Source organism: Sciurus vulgaris (assembly GCF_902686455.1).
Source record: "Sciurus vulgaris genome assembly, chromosome: 10".
Classification (NCBI taxonomy): Eukaryota; Metazoa; Chordata; class Mammalia; order Rodentia; family Sciuridae; genus Sciurus; species Sciurus vulgaris.
Genome location: NC_136470.1, coordinates 120,652,898 through 120,674,379, shown reverse-complemented (window position 1 = coordinate 120,674,379; position 21,482 = coordinate 120,652,898). Strand labels below are relative to the sequence as shown.

The 21,482-nt window shown below is 41.1% G+C and overlaps 2 protein-coding genes across 9 annotated transcripts in view; one reads left to right on the top strand and one right to left on the bottom strand.

The window, feature by feature from the left end:
• Positions 1 to 21,482, bottom strand: part of TMEM108 (transmembrane protein 108) — a 327,142-nt gene that overhangs the window by 256,842 nt on the left and 48,818 nt on the right. The window lies entirely within an intron of this gene.
• LOC306670960 (dehydrodolichyl diphosphate synthase complex subunit NUS1) lies at positions 10,048 to 12,131 on the top strand. The gene has a single exon (XM_079156032.1). The coding sequence runs from the start codon at positions 10,090 to 10,092 to the stop codon at positions 10,969 to 10,971; it is 882 nt and encodes a 293-aa protein (XP_079012158.1). The 5' UTR covers positions 10,048 to 10,089; the 3' UTR covers positions 10,972 to 12,131.

Below are 21,482 nucleotides of genomic sequence, written 5' to 3'. Positions count from 1 at the left end.
CATAAACTGAAAGTATCAAAAGCTAAAACTGCATTTAACATACCTAACCTACCAAACATATTTAGCGGCGCAGTCCACTGTAGGTTATCAGTTGTTTACCCTTGTGATCAGGCTCCTGGCCAGAAGTTGTGGCTCATTGCTACTGTCCAGCATTACAAGAGTAGCTTACTGCACGCCACCAGCCCAGGAGAAGATCAGAACTCCCAATATGAAGTTCACCTTCTACTGAACACACATCACTTTTACAACCTCATAAAGTTGAAAAATGGAAAAATAAAGCCATTGAAAATGGGGAGACCAACATGTGTATCTCTTCATCAGTCCACTTTCTGCTCAAATGTGAAATCTATTCAAATGAGTCTGCAAGAGATAGTAAAGAACTGTAAAGTACACTGCAGGCTCTCCTAGCCTAGTTTGATTAGACTCTGCCTGCCCCTGGAAAAATGAGCTTCATCACCTCTCACAGTCTTCCTCGGGTCAAAGAGTTTGATAGGGAGCTGGTAGGTAGGTAGAGAGCAGTATTTAATTTAACAAAAATTACATAGTTTAAAAATATGATACTAATGAATTTACCAATTCATAAGAAAAACAATTCTAGCCATCAGATTATTTCCTTACTCATTTGCTAAACCATAGAATACCCTGTAATCAATACATGTCAGGGAAAGAATTAATAAGGAACAGAAAATTATGACAGATGTGCATTAAAAGGATGTAAAGCCACTGATTTAATCAACAACTCCATAAGAAGGTCCCTTCACTGGTTTTTGGTTAGCTCTAAACCATGATTGCAGCCCCAGCTTCGCTGTGGAAGCCCATCCACAAAGAGGATTGCTGCCGAGGGTGCAGACGAGGCCAAAGCAATAATAAATATAAGTAATACATACACAGAAGAGTTCAATATATCAAGGTATCAAAAAAGTAAAATAAGATGCTGTGTTTTATCTATGAAACTAGGAAATAATTTTTTAACAGTAATGGTGTTGATAAAGTTCAATGAAACGGATACAGCAGATACTCTCACATCTACAGAGGATATATGAATTGGAGTTGGCCTTTTGAAAGCATTCTGGCAATGATTATTTAAAATCTGCATATTTAACCCAATAATTTTACTGATAGTAAGTTACCCTAAAGCAATCACGAACACTAGACTAATGTGCAAGGATGAACATCAGTATTTTAAAAAGTTAAAAGTGACAACCACCATTGAACAAAAGGGGTAATTAATAAATTCTAGTGTAGATATATAACAGTACTATTTAGTCATTAAAAATGTATGTTCTCAATGAAAATTTAGTGCAATGGAAAATTACATGAGTAGTATACATATCTTTATGTTCAGTACAATCCTAATTTTATAAAATAAAAGTATATCCCTATATGCATGTAAATGATACTGGAAGAAAAAAGAAATCCACACTGTTAGCAAATGGGTTTCTCTGGATGCTGACTGCATGGGAAATTGCCTTGCCTCATTCACGATACAACTTTGGAATTTCCTATAGAAGCACAGTGAGAATACCTGTGCCTTGACTTCTCAAGCTTTGCATGACAGCACACAAGCACATCATTTCTTTATATTGGGAGGAAATAACTCACTGCTGGCTTTGCCCCAAAGACATTCTGTTCAGAGTAGAGATGGGAAGGAATCAATGATAGATGAACTTCAAGTCCCTGTATTCTGGACTCAAAGAAAATAGCAGTTATGTGATATTTCCCTTTAAAACTAAAAGGAAGGAAAAGATTCTCTTCAAGAATTGCTATGTTTACGACACAATGACAATGATATTACTTCCTTGAAAAGGCAGAGGGTTCAGAAATGCTCACTCACAATCTTCTGCCTGAATCCAGAAAGTTTCCATTTTTTTTTTTATGTTTTGTTTTGTTTAATGGGAAGGACGACAGATTTCAGGGTGTGTCTACATATTCTAAAAACAACAATCTCCCTCTTAGATGATATTCCATTTAACATTTGGACACTTGCCATGGGTTCTCTAGGGTTTCAGCAACATGCCTGTGAGACCCACTGTCTACCACCTTCCATCCTTACTCTTCTTCATCCTAGGTTATCTCATTTTAATCTGCTGCTTGTGTTCAACCTATGAAGCTGGCAGAATAAGCACATGCATCTAAATTCTATTAGGTAAAATCCCTTGTTTTTGTATAGTTTGGTTTAGGAATTAATTCTACATTTTGAACACATGCTAACCTGACTTTTCACTGAACTTGGAACTTATACCAAATGCTGGATATGGCCAGCTGACAAATCCATTTGCAGTGTGGTCAAGATAGTCAGACCTACCCTCAGCAGGTCAGTTTATAAATGAACAATATTTTCAACCAGACTGTTAGCATTATTTTCTAAGAGTTGGGAAAAGAAAGATAGCATACATCTGTGAACCATGTTGTCTGGAACAAATCTGGGATTAAGGAAGGTAGACATCCATTAAGCCATTCTCCCTCCTGCAATTGACCCTCTTTTCTTCACTCCACTTCCTCATTGGGTTCAGTGTTTATTCAGCTACTATCCATATAAAGTGACAGCCTATATTGCTGTCACCAAACTCACCTGATCAGAGTACCAAAAGACCCCATGAGGCACTTGGATGAAAGTGGACTAAGGAAAGCTATCAAAAATGAGCCAAGTGGGTTTTTCAAGATGGCGGCCTAGAGGGTGGCTGCATTACGTGTTGCTCCAGAACTCAGGATTCAAGAGAGGAGATATTGAGATGCTTGGGACCAACTCAAAGTAGCCGGGTGACTCTCACCCCCTGGGGGGGCATCCCGGATGGGACGGGGGTCCCAGAACGCAGGAAACTTTGTGAAGTAGAACTGCCGGCGAGACGCCCCTCCCCCCACTGGAGCGCCGTAGAGGAGGCCACTCGGCACAGCGCTGGGACTCGGAGCAGCCACTGGGGCTCCGGCGGCTGCCCGGGGGAGGAGTGGCGGGGAGAACTGTGTGGACTCAGGACACCGGGGCCTGCCCTGAGGAGGAGGAGAGGAGCGTGGCCACTTGGATTCGGAGAGACTGCACCAGAGCTGCAGGCGGTTGCCAGAGGAGAAGCCGCGGGGCGAGCTGTTTGGAATCAGAACGACGCTTCTGAACCCCGGGGCCTGCCCTGAGGACAAGGAGGAAGAGGAGCGGCCGCTTGGATTCGGGTGACTACACGGGAACTACAGGCGGTTGCCAGAGAAGGGGCTGCGTGGCGAGCTGTTTGGACTCTGACCACTTCTGAACCCCGGGGCCTGCCCGGAGGAGTAGGAGAAGGAGGAGAAGGAGCGCGGCGGGTCCTTTGGACTCGCAGTGACTGCATTAGCGCTCCAGGCGGCTGCTCAGAGGAGAAGGCGAGTGGTGAGTTGTTTGGTCTTAAAGTGACAGCTCCTGAACACAGGGGGGCTGCCTGGAGGAGAAGCGTGGTGGGACGCTTGGTCTTGAGGGGCCACACCAGAGCTCCGGGCGGTGCCCAGAGGACCCATGCAGCGGGTCACGTGGATTCAGAGCCACTCAGAGGGACTGCTCCTGAACACCCGGGGGGTTATCTGGAGAAGGAGGAGGAACGGGGAGGGTCACTTCGACTCGGAGTGATTCATTGCCCCGGGCTACGGGTGGTTGGTGGGAGGAGGAGGCACGAAGTGAGTTTCTTGGACTCCTAGTGACCGCACCGGCATACTGGGCGGCTGTCTGGAGGAAGAGGCCTGTGGCGGGTCTCTGGGACTCAGAGCGATTGTTCGGGGCCACAGGTGGCTGCTCAGAGGAGGGGCCACGCAGCCAGGCGATTAGGTGCAGAACAGGGTCCCAGGATCTAGGAGGCTTCTGGGTGGAAGAGCCGCACAGAGACAGGCTTAGGGCGGAGCGAAGGTTCCAGGCCTATGGGCAAATTCTCTGAGGAGGGGCAGCCTAAGGAGATTCATCTGCGAAGGGTGAGGCTCCCAGGCCCAGGAGGTAGGGCCGGGCCCCTGGAAACTTTGCAGAGGAAGGCAGCCCAGCCCAGGCAGTAGCTGTAAATTGAGGGGAACCTCTAGGAGGAAACTGACCAGCGAGACCTCCCCACTGGGTGAGTCTTCCCTGCCTGGTGAGGTTTCCCCACAAGGACGGTAAAACCAGAGACACAGGCCCAAACAGGCCTTGCCTCAGCCCACAGTCTAGGTCCCCTTTGGATGACCACTGGTCAACAAGTGGAGGCACCTCTGCCCACTAGCAGGGAATATACCCCACCTGAAGGCCACCACTCCTAGAGAGGCAGCTTCCTTGTGGAGCACCGCATTATCAACCTCCTCCAAGACTTCAGCCTACTGAAGGCTAAGAGGGGATATATATAGAAATCTTCAGGGTCATTGTAAATCAACAGAGGAAATCTGCAATATCTCAGCGGTCCACTGATATCTGAACAACATGAGAAAACAAGGAAAGAAAATGCTGCAAACAAATCTAGATGTTACATCAATAAAACCCAATGACAGCATGGCAGAAGAAATGACAGAAAAGGAGTTCAGAATGTACATAATTAAAATGATCAGAGAAGCAAACGAGGAGATGAAAGAGCAAATGCAAACATTGAATGATGAGATGAAAGAGCAAATGCAAGCATTGATTGATCGCACCAATCGACAGTTAAAAGAGCAAATACAGGAAGCAAAAGATCATTTCAATAAAGAGTTAGAGATATTGAAAAAAAACCAAACAGAAATCCTTGACATGAAGGAAACAATAAACCAAATTAAGAACTCCATAGAAAGCATATCCAATAGGATAGAACACCTGGAAGACAGAACCTCAGACATTGAAGACAAAATATTTAACCTTGAAAACAAAGCTGAACAAACAGAGAAGATGGTAAGAAATCATGAACAGAATCTACAAGAACTATGGGATATCATGAAAAGGCCAAATTTAAGAATTATTGGGATTGAGGAAGGCCTAGAGAAACAAGCCAAAGGAATGAACAACCTATTCAATGAAATAATATCAGAAAATTTCCCAAATCTGAAGAATGAAATGGAAAATCAAGTTCAAGAGGCTTACAGGACTCCAAATACACAAAATTACAACAGACCCACACCAAGGCACATTATAATGAAAATACCGAACATACAAAATAAAGACAGAATTTTAAAGGCTGTGAGAGAAAAGAACCAAATTACATTCAGGGGGAAACCAATACGCATATCAGCAGATTTTTCAATCCAGACCCTAAAAGCTAGAAGGGCCTGAAACAACATTTTTCAAGCCCTGAAAGAAAATGGATGCCAACCAAGAATCTTATACCCAGCAAAACTTACCTTCAAATTTGACGATGAAATAAAATCCTTCCATGATAAACAAAAGCTAAAAGAATTTACAAAAAGAAAGCCAGCATTACAGAACATTCTCAACAAAATATTCCATGAGGAAGAGATGAAAAACAAAGAAGCAAATCAGCAAAGGGAGGAATTATCCTAAAGGAATTGTCAAATAAAGGAGGAAACAAGTTGTATCAAACAAATAAATAAACAAAATTTTAAAAATGAACCAAATGACTGGGAAACCAAATCATTTCTCTATAATAACCCTGAATGTTAATGGCCTGAATTCATCAATCAAAAGACATAGACTGGCGGACTGGATTAAAAAGAAAGATCCAACAATATGTTGCCTGCAAGAGACTCACCTCATAGAAAAAGATACCCATAGATTAAAGGTGAAAGGATGGGGAAAAACATACCATGCACATGGACTCAGCAAAAAAGCTGGAGTATCCATCCTCATTTCCGATAATGTGGACTTCAAGCCAAAGTTAGTCAGAAGGGATAAAGAAGGTCATTTCATACTGCTTAAGGGAAGCATAAATCAGCAAGATATAACAATCATAAACATCTATGCCCCAAACAGTGGCTCATCTATGTATGTCAAACAAATCCTTCTCAATTTCAGAAACCAAATAGACCACAACACAATAATACTAGGTGATTTTAACACGCCGCTCTCACCACTGGACAGATCTTCCAGACAAAAATTGAGCAAAGAAACCATAGATCTCAACAACACAATCAATAATTTAGACTTAACGGACATTTATAGAATATTCCATCCAACCAAGAGTGAATACACTTTCTTCTCAGCCGCACATGGATCCTTCTCTAAAATAGACCATATATTATGCCACAAAGCTAATGTTAGCAAATACAAGAAGATAGAGACACTAGCATGTATTCTATCAGATCATAATGGATTGAAGTTAGAAATAAATGAAAGAGTAAAACACAGAAACTATTCCAACATCTGGAGATTAAACAATATGCTATTATATGATGAATGGATAACAGAAGATATTAGGAAGGAAATTAAAAAATTCTTAGAGGTAAATGAGAACAAAGAAACATCATATCAAAATCTCTGGGACACTATGAAAGCAGTACTTAGAGGGAAATTTATTTCATGGAGCGCATTTAATAAAAGAAGTAAAACTCAACAAATAAACAACCTAACACTACAGCTCAAAGCCTTAGAAAAAGAAGAACAGAACAGCACCAAAAGTAGTAGAAGACAGGAAATAGTTAAACTCAGAGCTGAAATCAATGAAATTGAAACAAAAGAAACAATACAAAAAATTGACAAAATAAATAGTTGGTTCTTCGAAAAAATAAACAAAATTGATAAACCTTTAGCCACACTAACAAAGAGAAGACGAGAGAAAACCCAAATCACTAAAATTCGGAATGAACAAGGAAATATCACTACAGACAGGATGGAAATACAAAACATAATTAGAAGCTATTTTGAAAATCTATACTCCAACAAAATAGAAAATTTCGAAGACATCAACAGGTTTCTAGAGACATATGAATTGCCTAAACTGAACGAGGAGGACATAAACAATTTAAATAGACCAATTTCAAGTACTGAAATAGAAGAAGTCATCAAAAGCCTACCAACAAAGAAAAGTCCGGGACCAGATGGGTTCTCAGCCGAGTTCTACAAAACCTTTAAGGAAGAGCTCATTCCAATACTTCTCAAAGTATTCCATAAAATAGAAGAGGAGGGAACCCTCCCAAACTCATTCTATGAAGCCAATATCACACTGATACCTAAACCAGACAGAGACTCATCAAGGAAAGAAAATTTCAGACCAATATCCTTAATGAACATCGACGCAAAAATTCTCAACAAAATTTTAGCAAATCGCATACAAAAACATATTAAAAAGATAGTGCACCATGATCAAGTGGGTTTCATCCCAGGGATGCAAGGTTGGTTCAACATCAGGAAATCAATAAACGTAATTCACCATATTAATAGACTTAAAGTCAAGAATCACATGATTATTTCAATAGATGCAGAAAAAGCATTTGATAAAATACAGCACCCCTTCATGCTCAAAACACTAGAAAAAATAGGGATAGTGGGAACATTCCTTAATATTGTAAAGGCCATTTATGCTAAGCCCATGGCTAATATCATTCTAAATGGTGAAAAACTGAAAGCATTCCCCCTAAAAACTGGAACAAGGCAGGGATGCCCTCTTTCACCACTTCTATTCAACATCGTTCTTGAGACTCTGGCCAGAGCAATTAGACAAACCAAAGAAATTAAAGGGATACGAATTGGAAAAGAAGAACTCAAACTATCCCTGTTCGCTGATGACATGATTATATATTTAGAGGAACCTGGAAATTCCACCAGAAAACTCTTAGAACTCATAAGTGATTTCAGTAAAGTAGCAGGTTACAAGATCAATGCCCATAAATCCAACGCATTTTTATACATAAGTGATGAATCTTCAGAAAGAGAAATTAGGAAAACTACCCCATTCACAATAGCCTCGAAAAAAATAAAATACTTGGGAATCAATCTCACAAAAGAGGTGAAAGACCTCTACAATGAGAACTATACAACACTAAAGAAAGAAATTAAAGAACACCTTAGAAGATGGAAAGATCTTCCATGTTCTTGGATAGGAAGAATTAATATTGTCAAAATGGCCATACTACCTAAAGTGCTATACAAATTCAATGCAATTCCAATTAAAATCCCAATGACGTACCTTACAGAAATAGAGCAGGCAATTATGAAATTCATCTGGAAGAATAAGAAACCCAGAATAGCTAAAGCAATCCTTAGCAGGAAGAGTGAAACAGGGGGTATTGCAATACCAGATCTTCAACTCTACTACAAAGCAATAATAACAAAAACGGCATGGTATTGGTACCAAAATAGAAAGGTAGATCAATGGTACAGAATAGAGGACACGGACACAAACCCAAATAAATACAGTTTTCTCATACTAGACAAAGGGGCCAAAAATATGCAATGGAGAAAAGATAGCCTCTTCAACAAATGGTGCTGGGAGAATTGGAAATCCATATGCAACAGAATGAAACTAAACCCATATCTCTCACCATGCACGAAACTAAACTCAAAATGGATTAAGGACCTCGGAATCAGACCAAAGACCCTGCATCTTATAGAAGAAAAAGTAGGTCCAAATCTTCACCTTGTTGGTCTAGGACCAGACTTCCTTAACAGGACTCCCATAGCACAAGAAATAAAAGCTAGAATCAACCACTGGGATAGATTCAAACTAAAAAGCTTTCTCTCAGCAAAGGAAACTATCAGCAATGCGAAGAAAGAGCCTACAGAGTGGGAGAATATCTTTGCCAATCATACTTCAGATAGAGCACTAATCTCCAGAATCTATAAAGAACTCAAAAAACTCTACTCCAAGAATTCAAACAGTCCAGTCAACAAATGGGCTAAGGAAATGAATAGACACTTACAGAAGAAGATCTACAAGCAATCAACAAACATATGGAAAAATGTTCAACATCTCTAGTAATAAGAGAAATGCAAATCAAAACCACCCTAAGATTCCATCTCACCCCAATTAGAATGGCGATTATCAAGAATACGAGCAACAACAGGTGTTGGCGAGGATGTGGGGAGAAAGGTACACTCATACACTGCTGGTGGGGCTGCAAATTAGTGCAGCCACTATGGAAAGCAGTGTGGAGATTCCTTAGAAAACTTGGAATGGAACCACCATTTGACCCAGCTATCCCACTCCTTGGCCTATACCCAAAGGACTTAAAATCTGCATACTACAGAAATACAGCCACATCAATGTTCATAGCTGCTCAATTCACAATAGCCAGACTGTGGAACCAACCTAGATGCCCTTCAATTGATGAGTGGATAAAGAAACTGTGGTATATATATACTATGGAATATTACTCAGCCATAAAGAATGATAAAATTATGACATTTGCAGGCAAATGGATGAAATTGGAGAATATCATGCTAAGTGAGATAAGCCAATCTCAAAAAGCCAAAGGACGAATGATATCGCTAATAAGTGGAGGTTGACACATAATGGGGGGGAGGGAAGGGTTAGAGTTAGGGTTAGGGAGGGGGGCAAGTATGGAGGAAGGATCTACTGTATAGAGGGTAAAGAGGGGTGGGAGGGGTGGGGGGAAGGGAAAAAATAACAGAATGAATCAAACAACATTGCTCTATGTAAATTTATGATTACACAAATGGTATGCCTTTACGCCATGTACAAACAGAGAAACAACATGTATCCCATTTGTTTACAATAAAAATAAATAAATAAATAAAAATTTAAAAAAAAAAAAAAGACACTACTCTCCCGGGTCACCAAGGGTCACTTATGCTAAATGGCTAAATGCTAAAAGCTATGCTCAGTGTTATGCCCTGATCTCTCCTAGTTTTATTATTTCTATTGCCTTCACTGTTTCCACTGCCTGTGCTTTATCTCTGGTGGTCTTACCTTCTTTTATATTCTTCTTGCTTCTTCTATTTGATTGAGGTCTGGATATCCAGCTAACTGAGATAGTTAGAATTCTTTGGAACATAAGCATGACTTGTCCTACACAAAACTGTTGGGGGGTACTAACGGAGGCGGGGCTGCTAAGGGAGGAGGAAGATGGCGGCGGGGGCGAGGTGAAGTGTTGGCAGTGGAAAGGGGTTCGGGCGCGGGGGGTGGGGGGACACGGAGCGATGGCCCGCGACGGCAGCAGGGGAGGATAAAAAGCCATCACGCCGCGGGTGTGGGTGGGAGGGTGGGGTGGGCGCCCGAGCGCCACAAGAGTATGACGGGGCTGTACGAGCTGGTGTGGCGGGTGCTACACGCGCTGCTCTGTCTGCACCGCACGCTCACCTCCTGGCTCCGCGTTCGGTTCGGCACCTGGAACTGGATCTGGAGGCGCTGCTACCGTGCAGCCTCCGCTGCGGTCCTAGCGCCGCTCGGCTTTACGCTCCGTAAGCCCCCGGCAGTAGGCAGGAACCGCCGTCACCACCGGCATCCGCGCGGAGGGCCGGGTCCGGCCGCCGCCCACCCCCGGCTGCGCTGGCGCGCGGACGGCCGTTCCCTGGAGAAGTTGCCTGTACACATGGGCCTGGTGATCACCGCGGAGGAGCAGGAACCCAGCTTCTCGGACATCGCGAGCATCGTGGTGTGGTGTATGGCCGTGGGTATCTCCTACATTAGCGTCTACGACCACCAAGGTATTTTCAAAAGAAATAATTCCAGATTGATGGATGAAATTTTAAAACAACAGCAGGAACTTCTGGGCCTAGATTGTTCCAAATACTCACCAGGGTTTGCAAATAGTAATGACAAAGATGATCAAGTTTTAAATTGCCATTTGGCAGTGAAGGTGCTGTCCCCAGAAGATGGAAAAGCAGATATTGTGAGAGCTGCTCAGGACTTTTGCCAGTTAGTAGCCCAGCAGCAAAAGAGATCTACAGATTTGGATGTAGATATGTTAGACAGTTTACTTAGTTCAAATGGTTTCCCTGATCCTGATTTAGTATTGAAGTTTGGTCCTGTGGACAGCACATTAGGCTTTCTTCCCTGGCAAATCAGATTGACTGAGATTGTCTCTTTGCCTTCCCACCTAAACATCAGTTATGAGGACTTTTTCTCTGCCCTTCGTCAATATGCAGCCTGTGAACAGCGTCTGGGAAAGTAGTGATCCCTGGTTGCATAATTTGATTTCAGGCTTTTGGAGAAAAGGACCCAAGTGACTCTGATGTTTACAAAGCACCTATGAAACCCTGTGCACACCTAGTTCATATTCCTCATAATTTATCAACAAACACAAAAAAGTGTCTTACTTGAGAGTGAGTGTATGAGTGTGTGGGAGTGTGCGTGCATGTGTGTGTGTATGGAAATAAACTTATAAATGGGGGAAGTATTGGAGAATGAAATAAGTAGACCTACAACTTTTGAGCAAATAGCAGCAATGTTTTAGGAGCTGAGATTTCACATGTAAAGCTTTGGGCCCCTACTACTTCCCAGTTTTTGTGGGGAGTAAAGGGAGGGAGTGACTAAAACTGTTTGGGTTGTTGTTTGGGGAGAAGGGAGTAATTTTTGTTCTGTCTTTCCTAGTGACCAAACTTTAATTTTTTAAAATAATATATTATTAAATGGAGGTATTCTTAGTTTGAGGGAGTTGCAGAGAATGGAGTTCTGTGTTGCTCACTTATTAAAAGTTTGCTCCTCTTCAGAGGAGAGAGAATACCTATCTTAAGATATCCGTCCATTTTCATTTCTTACTTCGTTGTAGTTAAACAGTGTGACTTGAGAACATTGCTCTGGAGTCTGTGTTCTGTGTTGTAAAGAACATTTGAAAAAGAACTCTTGATAAACTGAGATGCAGAATTTTTTTAAAAAATTATTGAATTAGGCAGTCAGAAGGGAAAAAAAGGTGAATAAATTGTATTCTTTAAAGTAAAGATGGAAAATTTCCTAGAAAAGAGAAGTTTTGATTTTCTATTTCATGTAATGTTGCATAGTACCCAAAATTGTTTTAAAAAATATTTCCATTAACTATTTTTTATTTAAAATGAGCATTTGAGAGAAATTACCAGGGCAGCTCTTTTCCTTAGAAGTAACCTGTTCTTCCTTGAAATAACACCTGGGATTTTTTTTTTCCCAGTAAATTTCAGTGGTGACTTTGCATAAAAAAGTAAGTAGGATTGAGGCCTGTGTATGGGGAAAATATTACCAAAGTCTTCAAAAATAATTTAGATTAATTTTATAGGACAGAGAACTCGCTGGTTCTGTTTTTTTTTTTTTTTTTTTTTAATGAATAAATGATTTCTTGAAAAGTGTTTAATATTTTCCCCTCACTACTGATCCTTGGACAGAAACCATTCTTTATATTTGATGGACTGTTCTCAGAAAACTCTTTCCAACAAGTGTACAGTAGTTATCTAAAATTGTACATTTAGAATGGAGTATTATAAATACTAGGTCTCAGAAGTCTGGAAAACAGCAAAGAAGACTGAATTTGGAAAGCATGGTCTGGAATTGCTTGGCAGATTCTAAAGCAATGAATAAATGTTTCAGCTTTGGATTATAAAACCCCATTTATGATTTTTAAAATACACTTGAAATAAAAATGATTAAACTAAAAAAAAAAAAAAAAAAAAAAAAAAAAAAAAAAAAAAAAAAAAAAACTGTTGGGGGTTCTTCTATGAGTAAAGAAAAGCATCAAATAATCTTTGTGACTTTTTGACTTTTTTTTTTTTTTTTTTCTGGTACCAGTGATTGAACCCAGGGGTGCTTAACCACTAAGCCACATCCCCAGACCCCTCTTTTTCTATTTTTTTATTTTAATACGAGGTTTTGCTAATTTGCTTAGGGCCTCCCTAAGTTGTTGAGGCTGGCTCTGAACCTCCGATTCTCCTATCTCAGCCTCCTGAGTGGCTGGGATTACAGGTGTATGCCACAGCACCCTGTGGTGACTATTCTTTTTGCTATTAAGAATCCTAGACCTTAGGCTAATGCGATCAGATCAACTACACATGAGTGTGGTTTTATTGTGCTTAGTAGCTATGGCTTGAATGTGCCCTTCAAGATTTGTGTGCTAAAAACTTCATCTCCAAATTCAAATGTTAGTGTGTTTGGAGGTGGGCCTTCAGAAGGTATTTAGGCTGAGATAAAGTCAGGAAGGCAGGGCCCTCAGGATGTCATTAGTGACTTTATAAGCAGAAGACAGACTTACCACGATGCCCAACACCATGTTCCACTGCAACACAAAGGCCCTCACCAGATTACAAACGATGTTGGCACGTTGCTATTGTACACCCCAGTTCTATGAACCTCTTTTCTTTATAAATCATCTAGTCTGTGGTATTTAGTTAAAGCAACTGAACGTGAATTAAGATAATCTTTTCCCCTTAAAAATAAAACACCTGTTGTGGCTGGAAAACTTTGTTCTTTGCATTTTTCTGGTTCCTGTAATGCACATATTAACTTTAAAAAAAATAAAAGTAAAACATCTAAATCAAAAAAAAAAAAAAAAATGAGCCAAGTGATGGTGTATTCCTGTTATCCCAGCTATTTAAGAAACTGGTAAAAAAAAGAATTATAGCAAGTTAAAAGATTTATATGCATTTTCTTTAAAAGAACAAAAAATTTATTTTAATAAAGAAGTGAAAATATAATGATAAGTGAAAATTACATAGAAAAGGTACAGAATGTACACTGGTAAGTTGGCCGACACCTGACATCATTCCAATGGTGATGCCCCCATGTGTCCCTGTGCAGTGACAGGGCTCCACATGACTGCTTACAGTATTTTTGGCCATGGTACAACTAACTTTAATGACAGAACAAGCTTCCCTCGTAGGTCCCAAACAACAATGTCACAGGCTGTCACAATGCCTGTGAATAATGCCATAGCTTTTAGAGTCAATCAAGCAAGCAGCTATTCCAATGTCTATTATCACTTAGAAATGTCCTTAAAAAGTTATTAATGCATATATTTATTCCAAGTCAAATATTCAAATGCAATGAGAATGTACTCCTTTGTACCATGAATCATTCAAAAATTCTTCTTTGTGTGATAAACTGCTAGCATAAATCTATAAAAATGAATTAGAATTAGCTTAGGAGGGGATCTCAATGGTCCAAACTTTGCTACTCTAAAGAGCAGCCCCAGCAGCAATCTCCTCCCACAATGACCCTCTTCTAAGGATCACCCCATTCCTATACCTGCATGCCCTTCAGAGGCTAATCCTGTATCACCTTCACTAAGACATACTTTCTTACCTCCAGACCCTTCAGGCTGGCACTTATTGTTATCTATGGTTTATATCTAATCAACCCTTCTCAATTCACCTGCCATTACTTTGTCTTACCTTCTTTTGACTCCAGCTCAATTTTCCAACTGGTTCCTTCAAACATACCTGTATGTTTGCCTTTTAACCCCAGGTCTCCTCTCTCAAAGTCTTCCTCTCCGACCTTGCGAATCCTCCCATTTGTGAGAGTTCAACTCCAGACCTTGTGATCTACCACCTCTGTGAAGTCTTTTCTTCCCTTCTGTCAACTGTGCACCCAAACTGCCTCTCCCAGTGCCTGCTTCTCTGGCTTGTTCTTCCTGCACTGGGTCTTATCTCTTTAAAAGAACTACAGATCTCGTGAGAGCAAGGACCATGTCCTTGTTCCTTCCTTGAGACCTGAGCAGTTACTGCTGTCATCCATCCACCATGTATAGCAGCAGCCGCCAGAGACACGGGTTTGCCTTTTTGCTTGTTTTGCTTTTGTTCCTCTTGCCTAGCCATCACCTGGTCCCAAACACTAATGCCAAGGTCTAACTGTCATAATGCCACAGCTTCATGACATTTCTTAAGCATAGAAAACAAGCAAGGAAACAAAACCAGAAAGAACAAAAAGACATTCTCTTGGTTAACCCCCAGCCAGGGGAAGCCAGCATCTGATCTCCATACCAGGGGCCACAGAGCATGTTGCCACCACCTGTGAGTATAAGAACCCGGGAGATGGTTCCAGAAGACTCGTCATGCACGGCAACCACATCTGATCAGTACAGAACAAGAAAGATGACGGTGTGGGATGGTCAAGAACAAAGATGCACCCATGGTGACATCTATGTCACAAGACTTTCTATTCAGACCAGAGGCCTGAGAGTGGGGAGCGGATCAAGGAGATGTATGATGGATCCACAGCCACAGAATACAAGGGAGGGGCCCAGGAAAGAGGAAGACCAGGCTGAGTCACAGATGGCTCCATTGGGGCTGCAGTTAACCACTGGTGAATGACAAAGTGAAAATCCAGCAGAGCCAAGACCGTAAAGTTGAATGATCCTCTTCAAGGATTCCTGACATTCTGTTTCTTTTACAAGGGGGAGTTTAAAGTTTCTGGGACATACAGAAGGGTTCCTAAACATTTTCATTTTTTCCTCATTACTCTATAATTTAAAACTACAGAGCAGACCTCTCCTTCCACAGCCATAAAAGATGTGCAATTACATGGCTAATTCACAGCAATGCTTGAACCACGTGGTAGTGGGCAAACAGCTCTACCTTCTGCTGACAAGGTCTTTCCTGGGTTTGGGCCAGGGTGAACTTAACTAAATGAAATGTCTACTCTCCTTCCCACATCTGACCTCTATTTAGCAGTACAAGGTGCTGCCAAATCATCAGCTCTGCAGAAGTAGAGCTGAGCTGTGTCCTATTCACCTCAAAGTGTACCTCATGTGACCAAGGAAGTGGGGGCCTGTTTCATATAGATGTCGTTGAAAAGAACGTTCATCTTATAATCATTAAGTTGTTCAATTATTTAAGCACTTTTTATATTGTTCTTGTATTTAACAACCAAGAATTGTATTGAATGAGGCAGATGTGTATCCTGCATGAGTGCCATGGTATGGTTTGCCCCTCCAAAAGGCATGTGCAAACTTGATTCCCAAAGTCCCTTTTTTTTTTTTTTTTTTAAACTGGGGATTTAGCCCAGGGGTGCTTTGCCACTGAGTCACATCCCCAGTCCTTTTTATGTTTAATTTTAAGACAGGGTCTTGCTAAGTTGCTGAGGCTGGCTTTGAACTGGTGATCCTCCTGCTGAAGTCCTATCTTAATGGTGTTTGCAGGTGAGGCCTTTGGAAGGTAACTAGGATTAGATGAGGTCATGAGGGTGGGTCCCCATGATTGCATTAGTGCTTTTTTAAGAAGAAAGGGAGATCCAAGTTGATGAGAGCTGGATCTGTCTCATCATGTGATGCCCTCTGCCATGTCGTGATACAGCAAGAAGGCCCTCACCAGAGGCCAAAGAGATGCCAGCCCCGTGACCTGGGACTTCCCAGCCTTTAGCATGCAGAATAAATCCCTATTCTTTAAATAATTCTGTGGTACTCAGTTTTAGCAACAGAAAATGGACTATGAAAATGAATAAATAAATATAAATACAAGGAAGAAGGTATTCAATAACCAATGAACCCTCTCTGCTGCCTCAGGTCCTATGCTTACACTGTGTAGAAGTTTTCATTTAACCCTCACTCAGCTTTATGAAGGCAGGGTTTTTTTTGTTTCACTTGACATGGTGGCAAAAAATAAATCAGTAAAAACACAACAGAAGATCTTGAGTGCTTCAGAGATTAGGTAGAATAGTTGACTACTCCAGCATACCCAGCTCTGAAGTGAATAAACTACTTTTCCCTTTCGCCAGTCTTGGATAGGTCAGCAGGAATGGGGCAGAGGCAGAGGGAGGACCTCTGGACACAGGAGCAGAGAAGGCCATGAAGAATAGCCACCACCAGGCATGACATGCCCCTCACCACTGGACAAGGTCAGGCCGAAGAATTCTTTCCAATTCTTTTCATATGAAATCTCCTTAGTAAGCAGTATTTGTGTTCTTTCTTTCTTTCTCTATCTTAATTATGGATCAGCAGAGAGAGAAATTAGTGGAAGAATTTAACAAGAGAAAATATAAAATTAGTAAAAAATAGTAACCCTCAATTTAGAAAACATAAAAATTCCATTTCAAAAATAAGACTTCATTCCAAAAATAATGCTCTTGAAGGTTGAAATTTGCTCTGCCCCCCTCACAAATGGTTCATTGATCTAACTAAAAGCTTTCAAGTTTTTGCAGGAGGTACTAAAATCCATATATCTAAACTATTCCTTCTATTCTTCCACAAAAGCAAAAAAAATGATTATTACAACAGCAGCATAAGAAGAATAAATCTAGCAAGAAAGTATAATGTGATATCTTATTGAGATATCTGATTGCCACAGAAAGTAAGAAAGGACCAAAGACTAATGGGGAGATGTCAAAAGGACACAGGAACCAGACTGAAGGAGCTCCAAGGGGCCCAATTTAGTCCTAAAAACAACGACTATAATTGATTGTAACATATTGAATAGATAAAAACCCATGTGTATGTAGTGACATACATTAAAAAATAAAAAGGGAAAGGGGAAATCTTTATAACTCAATCTTATTCCCATCTCTTCCCACAGTCTCTGATTGAGAATCAGTGATGTGTTTCAGGGCTTCTTTCTCATTGAATTTTTTTCTTTGTACAGTCTTTTCCCATTATGAAAGTAAAATAAGAACATGAATAAGCACCACAGTGGGTAATGCCTTTGATAGCAGAGAAAGAAATTACCCTTCAGACTTCAATCACTTTTTTGAGGCCCTAGGTGGAGAAAATGGAAAAAAAGAAATGAAAACAATTCATTTTATATGGGGAACTTGAGAAAAGGAGGCAAGAGATCTTCCCCTAACTTTACATTGTCTTTGTACTATATTTTGAACAGGCTATATTCTCTAAATGCTTGCAATGTTCAATAAATTGCAGATTTAAGATAAAATAAATCAATTCAAATTTCTAGAAGGCAGAGATAGTAAGAGAAGAATCACAAGGTGCTTCTGGCAGTGAGGACAACTAAATGGCATAACTGAAACACACCAGCCCCAACTCAGGTTCCTGGAGGAGAGTCTCGCTCCCATCCCCCTTCAGTGTGCCGTGGAGAAGCCCTGTTGCCCCTTGAACTATAGCCTCTTTACTGGAGGAATTGGTCTCGGTAACTTTCAACCCCATTCTGTGTTTCCAGAAATATCTCAACTTTCCTGGGCCTCCAGTTCCTCATCTGTAAAATGAAAATGCTAACAAATTTCGTACCTCACTGGGCTTCTCACTGTGAGAATCAATGAGATAATATATTTGCTGTACTTATGAGTATTGGCTATTATTGTCATTATAATAAAAAAGAACTGTAATTATTATTACTTCTATCACTTGCCCAAAAGGGTCTCCAGAAGGGACTCATTCTTCAAGTCAAGCTCTGGTGCCTTCATCTTTTTGGTATCTGCCTTCCTTGAACTGTGATACCATCTCCTTCCATGGCACCTGGATATCCAGACCATTTCAGGATGAGACACCAGCAGAGCAGCACCCCACCCCAAAGCACAACAGGACTTCATTTCTTCTCGGAAGTGGAAGAGAGAAGGGAGGAGTGGCCAGAATAAGACTATCAGATTGACTTCTTTTTTCAGGGAGAATATGAGAAGTCTATCCAAAAGGAAAGTCAAATGTTGAAAGAAAATCCAATCGACCACAGCACGTAGCCTTCCTGGTTCAGGGAAGCAAGTCTGACTATGTGATGGTAGAACGTGGGTTAGGTTGAAGCCGGGTACATGTGGTTCATGATAGAGTTCTCTTTGGTTTCTATGTAGCTGAAAATTTCCTAATCACTTTTTCTAATCATTAAAAAGAAGAAGGTTGAAAATAATGTCTTACTCTCTAAGATACTGGGATCTGTCCTGTGCAGATAACCAATGCCTTCCTGGTTAAATAGCAACTTGGATGCTTTTTCTATGTCCTAGAACCACATCAGGAGGTTCATCTTCAGTATCAAAAGAAATGTTATATGGTAGGTCTCAGTTATGATCAAAAAGGAATCACAAAGTTCTTAGAATTGATTGTTCTAGGCTTCTTTTTACATTATCTAAGGACCATGGAAGGAAAGAGGGGAAGAAGCAGTGTAATCAAGATGGGAAAAACACCTTCATCTCCCAATTACCCAACCATCCATCTCTTTCAAAGTTCCTTAGCAAACTGCAAAATATGCCTTTAAAAATTAACATATTCCTCTATAAAAAAAAAAAAAAACTCAGAAATATCATTGTCTTTAGAATGCCCTCTGGGTTAGGACTATCTAAAAATAAAACATGACTTCAGGGACATGAAAAGAAACATAAATTGCCCAATGAATGCAATGCCACAAAGAGAATTAAACAAAACAAAGAACTATGGAATGCACGTCTTTCAAAGATGCCCATTTTTAGTCCGCAGTTCTCAAATTGGTAGTCTGGGGACAGTGTGAAGCTGGGGGAGGAAGTAAGTTATCCAAAGGATGGACAAGGTCAAAAACATCTGAAGAGAAACAAAATGACTCTCTGAATGTCCTCTTCCAACTTAGGAGATGAGCCTCTGCCTGTCTGGATCCATTCATTCAACTGATTTACTGAGCTCTGGTGTCTGTGAGATGCTGGGGGTTTGGAGGATGAGCAGGAAGGGTCTCCAGTGTCTTCACTGTGTGCTACAGCAGAGGAACATCAAGGGGGAAAGGGTCACACAGACACTGTGACACAGGGCAGGAGAGGAGGTGTTCCCAGGTAAACCTCAAGAGAGGCAAATGGCCTGGTGATTGACAACACAGACTGGGGCTGACAGCTTGAGTTCAAATCCTAGCACCACTGGCTCAATGACCTTCAGCAAGTTACTCAAACTCCATCTTACTTCTTACACTGCAAAATCAGTAAACATAGGTATTCTTTCAAAGGGATAAGGACACTGGATGAATATTTTGTATAAATTGCTTAGAACAGTATTTGGCAAATAAGTGACCATATGATATCTTGTCCCAAGACATCATATCTTGGGACATTTTGAGCATGGAAAAAAAAGGTGATATTATAATTATACTGGGACAAAATGAGGCAACTAGAACTGTTCAAAGCAAATGAGGCTTTTGGTCACCTTTTATTTGTGATTATTGAAGGATGTTGGCCAAGCAAAGGAGAGAAGGGATGTTAGAGCAGAGGGAACAATACCTACGACAGAGGCAAGAGGGTGCGTTATAAATTCAAGAATTTCAGATTTCTTCATCACCCACTGCCATGGAATGGTCTTCTCTTCCCTCAGAGCATGGAAATGCAGCTGGGTGATGTGAACCATCATGGCAACTACTTAACTAGCCTTCACTTCCCCCATTAGACTGTAAGCTGCAGAGGAGCTGATTTTGCTCAGTACACTTGGTTCCTGGCACAAAGTGGGTACTCAAATATCTGTTGAATGGTCATTGAAGACCTTGGCATGGTAAGGAGAGAATATGAAGCAGACTGCAGTGGCCATAAACTGTGTTGCTCAAATTCATTTTTTAGAGAGAACTTGTCCAACATGTATAGTTAGCTAACAGCTCCTTGCTTTGTGTGTCTTCCGGATGTCCCTCAGCTTGGAAGCTGAGCCTATGACCTCCTCAGGAAGCTGCAGCCCATAGCTAAGTGCAGCTCCCTCCTCGCCAGTGGTAGGGTGCCCCTGTTGGGTGGACAAGATTTGCTTAGAGTTGCACCGCAGGTCCAAGGATCTTCCTGCCCAATCATCCTCCATTACCCTCTCCTTTTCACAGGTGCCAGCCTGATGCTGCCACCTACGGATTCCCTGCCTACTCCTTCTCCCTCTTGCTGTTACCTTTTATGAACTTTCTGCTGGATACCTCTCTTTCACTTCTAATTCCATGTTGGTGTCTGCTTCCTGGGGGATTCAAATGAAGGCAGAGAGATAAAACAATGAAGCAAGAATTATAATAAGAAACTAGAATTTTATTCTGAATTGCTAAGAAGTGGTGACAGACCTACATTTCATGAACAACTGTTTAGAGAATGGCTTGTAAGAATGGCATGAACATTACTATGGACTGGACTGTGTCCCCAGCAAACTTTGCATGTTAAAGCCCTAATGATGACATTTGGAGATGGGGCTCTTGGTCGTAAGGGAGGCCCTCATGATAGAATTAATGCCCTTCTAAGAAGAGACAGCAAAGAACTTATTTTCTCTCTTCTTTCTTCCTCCTTCCTCCTCTCCCTCCCTCTGTGCCTTTTGAGGACAACAGAGAATGCAATTATTGACAAACCAAGAAGAGGGCCCTTCCCAGATCATGCCGGCACCCTGCTCTTGGATTTCCAGTATCCAGAACCATGCAAAAACAAATTTTGGTCATTTAAGCCACCCAGGCTATGGTGTTTTGGGATGGCTGCCTGAGCTGACTAGTCCAGTCAAATTCTAATGAAATATGCAGATGAGAAATGAGGGCACAGATAAAAGCATGAGAAGTGACAAAGCTTAACACTGACAGGGATGACTATGTTCAGAACTGTGGAAGAGAACTGCAATCATTCCAATTTAATAGCTCAGAAATCAGGGCAGAGAGGTAGAGTAACTTACTCAAGGTCACCCACTTGGTCAGCTTTAAAACCCATGTTCCCTTCATCCAATCACCCCACTTCCCAGATAAAGGGACTCAGAGCAAGGAGCTACGGAGGATGAGCTCTCTCTCAGACCTACCCGAAACACAATTTCCAGCCATTAGGCATTAGGGCCCAGTACTTTTATAAAAACAGGATAGTTAGACATGCAAAGATGCCAGCACTTCACAATGACAGTGCTGAATGGAC